Source organism: Triticum dicoccoides, chromosome 2B (assembly GCF_002162155.2).
Source record: "Triticum dicoccoides isolate Atlit2015 ecotype Zavitan chromosome 2B, WEW_v2.0, whole genome shotgun sequence".
Classification (NCBI taxonomy): Eukaryota; Viridiplantae; Streptophyta; class Magnoliopsida; order Poales; family Poaceae; genus Triticum; species Triticum dicoccoides.
This window is the reverse complement of record NC_041383.1, coordinates 26,561,430-26,566,542: the sequence shown is the minus strand read 5'-3', so window position 1 is coordinate 26,566,542 and position 5,113 is coordinate 26,561,430. Positions and strand designations below refer to the sequence as shown.

The window sequence follows — 5,113 nt, the reverse complement described above, 5'->3', positions numbered from 1 at the left end:
GTTAAAAGGTTCAGAAAGTATGTTTAGCGGGACTCAAAAGCCATATCAAACCGCTAATTAGGTTAAGTCTGTGTCTCCTTTTCGCTCACACCAGGTTCAACTTGCATCACCAATAAGATCCCCTTTGGGTGTTTTTGTGCAGAAAACAAAAGATGACCTTGCCCGAAACATAATACAAACACATCATGGATTTTGAATAATGTAATTTAACAAAGCCATCATGTAAGAGCAGATTGAAAACAGACAAGCATACATGGTGTCATAATATATATCTGGGATAACTCAGCTGCATTGGTATATATACACTTGTAATTTGCACTAGTAGTCTCGGACAGACGACAACGGTTAAACAAAATTAAAGGCGATCTCAGACTCTACTAGCTAACAAAAAGTAGTACTAATTAACATCAACTTGTTGAAGTATCATCCGGTATTAACTACTCAAAATCTTCAAGGCTAAAAACGAAGCCAAGTTTATTTCTCGACGGTGACCGAGACGTTGCCGCTGGTAACGGCGTTTTTGGTGAGCACAGTGGGCAGTTCAACGTTCTTGCCCTTCCTGGGGGTCGATCTGTAGTAGTAAAAGTACAGTATCAGCTGGATGAGGCCGAAGATTGTACCGAGGGCATTGGGGATCTGCACAGAATTTAAAGAGGACATAACAGTTAGATCAATCCGCTCTGAGGAGTTCTTGATTGTATGTCTGGCTGGGTTTGAGACTTCTTATTTCCAATGTGTATGTGTATGTACATACCGTGATGTAGATGTCAAACTTAATGAGTGCATAGCCCGTCCAGCAGAGGCCATTGAGGAAGTTCACCAGCGACAGGAAGAACGGCATGTACTCCACACTCTTGGTCCTGATCACTTTACCCTACAAATAAGCAGTACAATATTACTACTTTTATCTTAAATTTTTGAGTTATATGAGTATTTAGTACGCTCGTAAGTTGGTTAAAGCGTCCGTAATTAACAAGCAGCCTGAGCTAGTAATTCACCCTGTAAAGGAAGTTTACCTTTGAGGTAGAAATAAACCGTAGGCTTTTGTGATTAAACATATATGATGTAGCATCTTGTACAAGAACTTGGGTGTGTATGAGAGTTGAACAACTCAATTTGGACGTTTTCTTTGAACAGGGATTTGGCATAAACATTAAAACATGAAAGGTGGGATTTGGCATAAACATTAAATCTTTTGGATTGACATAGATTTTCAAGCAGAATCAACAACAAACAAGGTGTACTACTTAATATAAAGGTCTGTCAAAAGCATCCACTAGAACTTTAAAAATAAATTATATGCAGGTATTTTTCTAGACAACGCATCATTATCACACCATACGTGCACAACGCAGATTAATTAGCCACCTGAACTAACAAGTTAAAGCGGTTATCAAAGATCGCGGGTCGATGATCCATAAGTTAGGGTGGTGTACGTACCATGATGGTGAGCGGGGAGGCGTACATGATGGAGCCGAAGATGACGCAGAGGATGCCTACGATCATGGAGCGCTTCTCATGGGTGTGGGCGCCGACGAGCACACCGGCCACCACGGCAGCCATGAACGCCGCCTCGATGGCGAGTACGCCGAGCATCTTCCACTGCACGCACAACACAGGCACATGGCATGGGTTAGGGCATGCAAAAGGATCTTCTGTACAGAAACTAACGCCGAAACGATACAGTAGGCCGGATGAGGGGGCATTAGGAGGGTTGCACGTATGTACCCTTGTGTTCTTGGCCGCGTAGATGATGAAGATGATGATGTAGGCGCCCTCGATAACAAGGCCGATGCCGTTGATGGTGAGGACGAGGGTGCTGTTGGGGTGGACGATGGGGAGCCCGTAAAAGAACCAGAGCTGGCAGTTCATGAGCGTCGCCAGGTAGGGGTCCGGCTTGAACTCCTCCACGTCCTTGGCCTTGTAGATTCGCCAGAACGTTGGCCTGCGTACGTACAAGCAGAAAACAAGTATCAGATTCATGCCCTAGCTAGCTGCCACAACCACCTTCGATGTATACAGATTAGACAAGAGGGAGACGAGACAATCCACAAGCCACAACCACGTTGCATGGATGTATACACATTAGGCAAGAAGGAAGAAATACTACAGAAGCGGGGGAGAGGGCTTACACAGGGGAGAGGAAGAGGCCGAAGGAGATAACATTGCCAATGATGCCGACGATGTTCCGGGCCACGTCGGCGGAAACCATGATGCTCAGCTAGATCGACCGCCCGGAACACAACTCGATTGCTCGGGGGAACAAACGACTTCAGGAAGGTTGGTTCTGATTTGTTTGGGGCGTGGGTGGCCCAACTTATATAGTAGGGGGTTAGCCTTCGCCTTACCCAAGTTATATCTGATGTGGATATGGTTATAAGGGTAGGTTAAACGGTTTGATTTGGGTGCAGTCCTTATCGAACTCCCTCTCCGGCCGTGCTCTGCAGACGAAAAAGGATCACGCAGCTAGGAGCTAGCTCCTCTACCACGTAACAATACTCCAAACCCCCATACAGTCGTACGCAAACAAACAAGGACAACCCTGATCGGCAAACTGTCACGGACCAAGACCGACCCAGCCGGCGTCACCCAAGGACACTGCAAAGCTCAAGACCGACCCAGTCGGCCCAACGACTCCGGAAGCCCAACACGCGTGTTACCGCAGGCCATGAAGTGTTGTTACCGAAAAAGGCTTTCGCTCCTCTTTATAAATAAAGCAAACCGCTAGAAAGCGCACATACATGGACTAGTTCACACGCACACACCCAAGTCTCACAAGAAAGTACAAAGGTTCTGCTAAGGGCACAGCTCAACAAGCCGACAAAAAACGAAAAAGAAAACAAGGCAGCCGCCAGGGGCGATGAAGGAGCCTAATTGGGCTCTGGCGGAGGCGGCGGTGGCGGCGGCGACAGGCGGACGGCCATCGATCGGAGGTCGGTGATGAAGGCGGAGATGAAGGCGGAGATGGCGTCGCGGTCCAGGGGGCGGCTAAGCGGCCACCAAAGCTGCAAGAAACCAGAGAATTTGAAGACTGCGTTAGTAGCTCGTCGAAGAGGGGTGCGCTGGATCACAAGCTTATTGCGGACCGTCCAGAGGGTCCAGGCGAGGACCCCAATCTCAAGCCACCTAATGTGGCGAGACGACACGGGGGAGTTCTGGAGTTTGGCAAATAAGTCGGGGAAGTTGTTGTGGCTCCAGTCGCCACCAACCACTTCCCGAAAGCAGCTCCAAACGAACTGAGCGGATACGCAGGAGAAGAGGATGTGATTCGAGTCTTCGAGGACACCGCAGAGGGGACAAATGCCCGAGCACGGGCCATTCCGTTTGCGGACCTCAACCCCGGACGGAACCCGACCGCGAAGCCATTGCCACATGAAGATCCGTATTTTCAGAGGTAGGCGAATGGTCCACACTGTCGAGAGGGGGAGGGGGCGGAGGAGGGGGCGATAGCCTGGTAGAGGGACTTGGTGGAGAACTTTTCGGTGGGCTCCAGGCGCCAACGCACCTGGTCGGGCCCACCGTCCACCCTACGCTCGTGCAGGGCGACGCAATCCAGCAGCTCACGCCAAGCAGCAGATTTCGGAGGACCAAAAGGACTGCGGAAGGCGAGACGCCCTAAGTCAATAAGGGCCCTCTCGACAGAGATCACGGGGTCAACGGCGATGGAGAAAAGGCCAGGAAAGCGCACCGCGAAGGGGGCGTCACCAGCCCAACGATCAAACCAGAACAAAGTCGCCGCTCCGGAGCCAACCGAGATGGAAGTCCCGATGCGGAGAACCGGGAGGAGCTGAACGACCGACTGCCAGAACTGGGAGCCGCCAGTTCGCTAGCAGAAGGTGAGGGGCTGTCCGCGTAGATACTTGTTCCTGATGATGTCGAGCCAAAGACCGCCCATGCCTTGCGAGATGCGCCACAACCAACGGGAGAGAAGAGCGATGTTCATCCGCTTAGAACACATAATGCCCAGGCCACCCTGCTCTCTAGGCTTGCAAATGCCCGGCCAACTGACCATATGATACTCCTGCTTGTCATGCTCGCCAGCCCAGTAGAAGCGAGACTGGACTTTGGAAATCTCCTTGCGCAAAGTCTCGTGGAGGCTGTAGAAGCTCATAAAAAAAGAGGAGTCTTGAGAGGGAAGAGTTGATGAGAATAGTCCTGGCCGCCTTAGATAGCCATCTCCCCTGCCAAGGCTCAATGCGCGTTTGGAGCTTGGCCATGGCCGGGCGCAAGTCCGTGACGGTGAGCTGGGAGTCACTAATGGGCGTCCCCAAGTAGGTCATGGGGAAGGAGCCCAGGCGACAGTTAAGCCGGTTGGCAATGGCGATGCATTCCTCGGGCGGGTAGCCCAACAACACCATAACATCACTCTTGTCGAAATTAATCTTTAGGCCAGACATTTGTTGGAAGCATAGGAGGAGGAACTTGAGGTTGGAGATGTCCACCTCAGAGCCTTCCACCATGATGATGGTGTGGTCTGCATACTGGAGGAGGGAAATCTCGGACCCACCGGCGAGATGGGGGGTGATCCCGCGGATATGGCCAGCCGCCTTCGCCTTATCCAGGATGGCGGCAAGGGCGTCGACGACCATGTTGAACAGGAACGGAGAGAAGGGGTCGCCTTGTCTAACCCCACATAAGGTGGGGAAGAAAGGGCCGATCTCGCCGTTAATGTTAATAGCCGTTCGACCGCAGGAGACCATCTGCATCACTCTGGTGATCCAGCGGTCGTCGAAGCCCTTCCAGAGTAACACATCCTGGAGGAAGGACCAACTAACAGTATCATAGGCCTTATGAAAATCGAGCTTCAAGAAGACCGCCTTGAGGTGTGCTGTTGATGCTCTACTCCCTCGATCCCATAATATGAAAATGTTTTTGACACTATTCGACGGAGGGAGTAATACACAATTATCTTTCTACTATTAACGTGGAGTATGTAGCTCGTTTTGTTTGGTTTGGCTGCCTCACTCCCCCATCTATCAAACGCCCTAACGTCCCTGTCTCAAAGATTTTTATCCTAAAAAAAACCCAACTCTTGTTCTCGGGTTTTTAACGGCCTTTTGTACTACCTAGAAACAAATCGCTCCACCAAGTCCTCTCTCCTCTAGGGTTGTGC

General features: G+C 50.6%; 1 protein-coding gene across 2 annotated transcripts; it reads right to left on the bottom strand.

Moving 5' to 3' along the window:
• Positions 1–279: 279 nt before the first annotated feature.
• On the bottom strand, positions 280–2,271 carry LOC119366918 (bidirectional sugar transporter SWEET6b-like). Of its 2 annotated transcripts, XM_037632599.1 has the most exons (5): positions 2,133–2,271; positions 1,729–1,945; positions 1,441–1,602; positions 755–874; positions 282–636 (listed from the first exon to the last, which is right to left on the bottom strand). In XM_037632599.1, exons 1-5 carry the CDS (start codon positions 2,210–2,212, stop codon positions 475–477), a joined length of 741 nt encoding a protein of 246 aa, XP_037488496.1. In that variant the 5' UTR covers positions 2,213–2,271; the 3' UTR covers positions 282–474. The 2 variants fall into 2 exon arrangements, with proteins under 2 accessions (XP_037488495.1, XP_037488496.1); XM_037632598.1 differs by having other exon boundaries at positions 280–636; positions 1,441–1,945.
• Between the last annotated feature and the right edge of the window lie 2,842 nt (positions 2,272–5,113).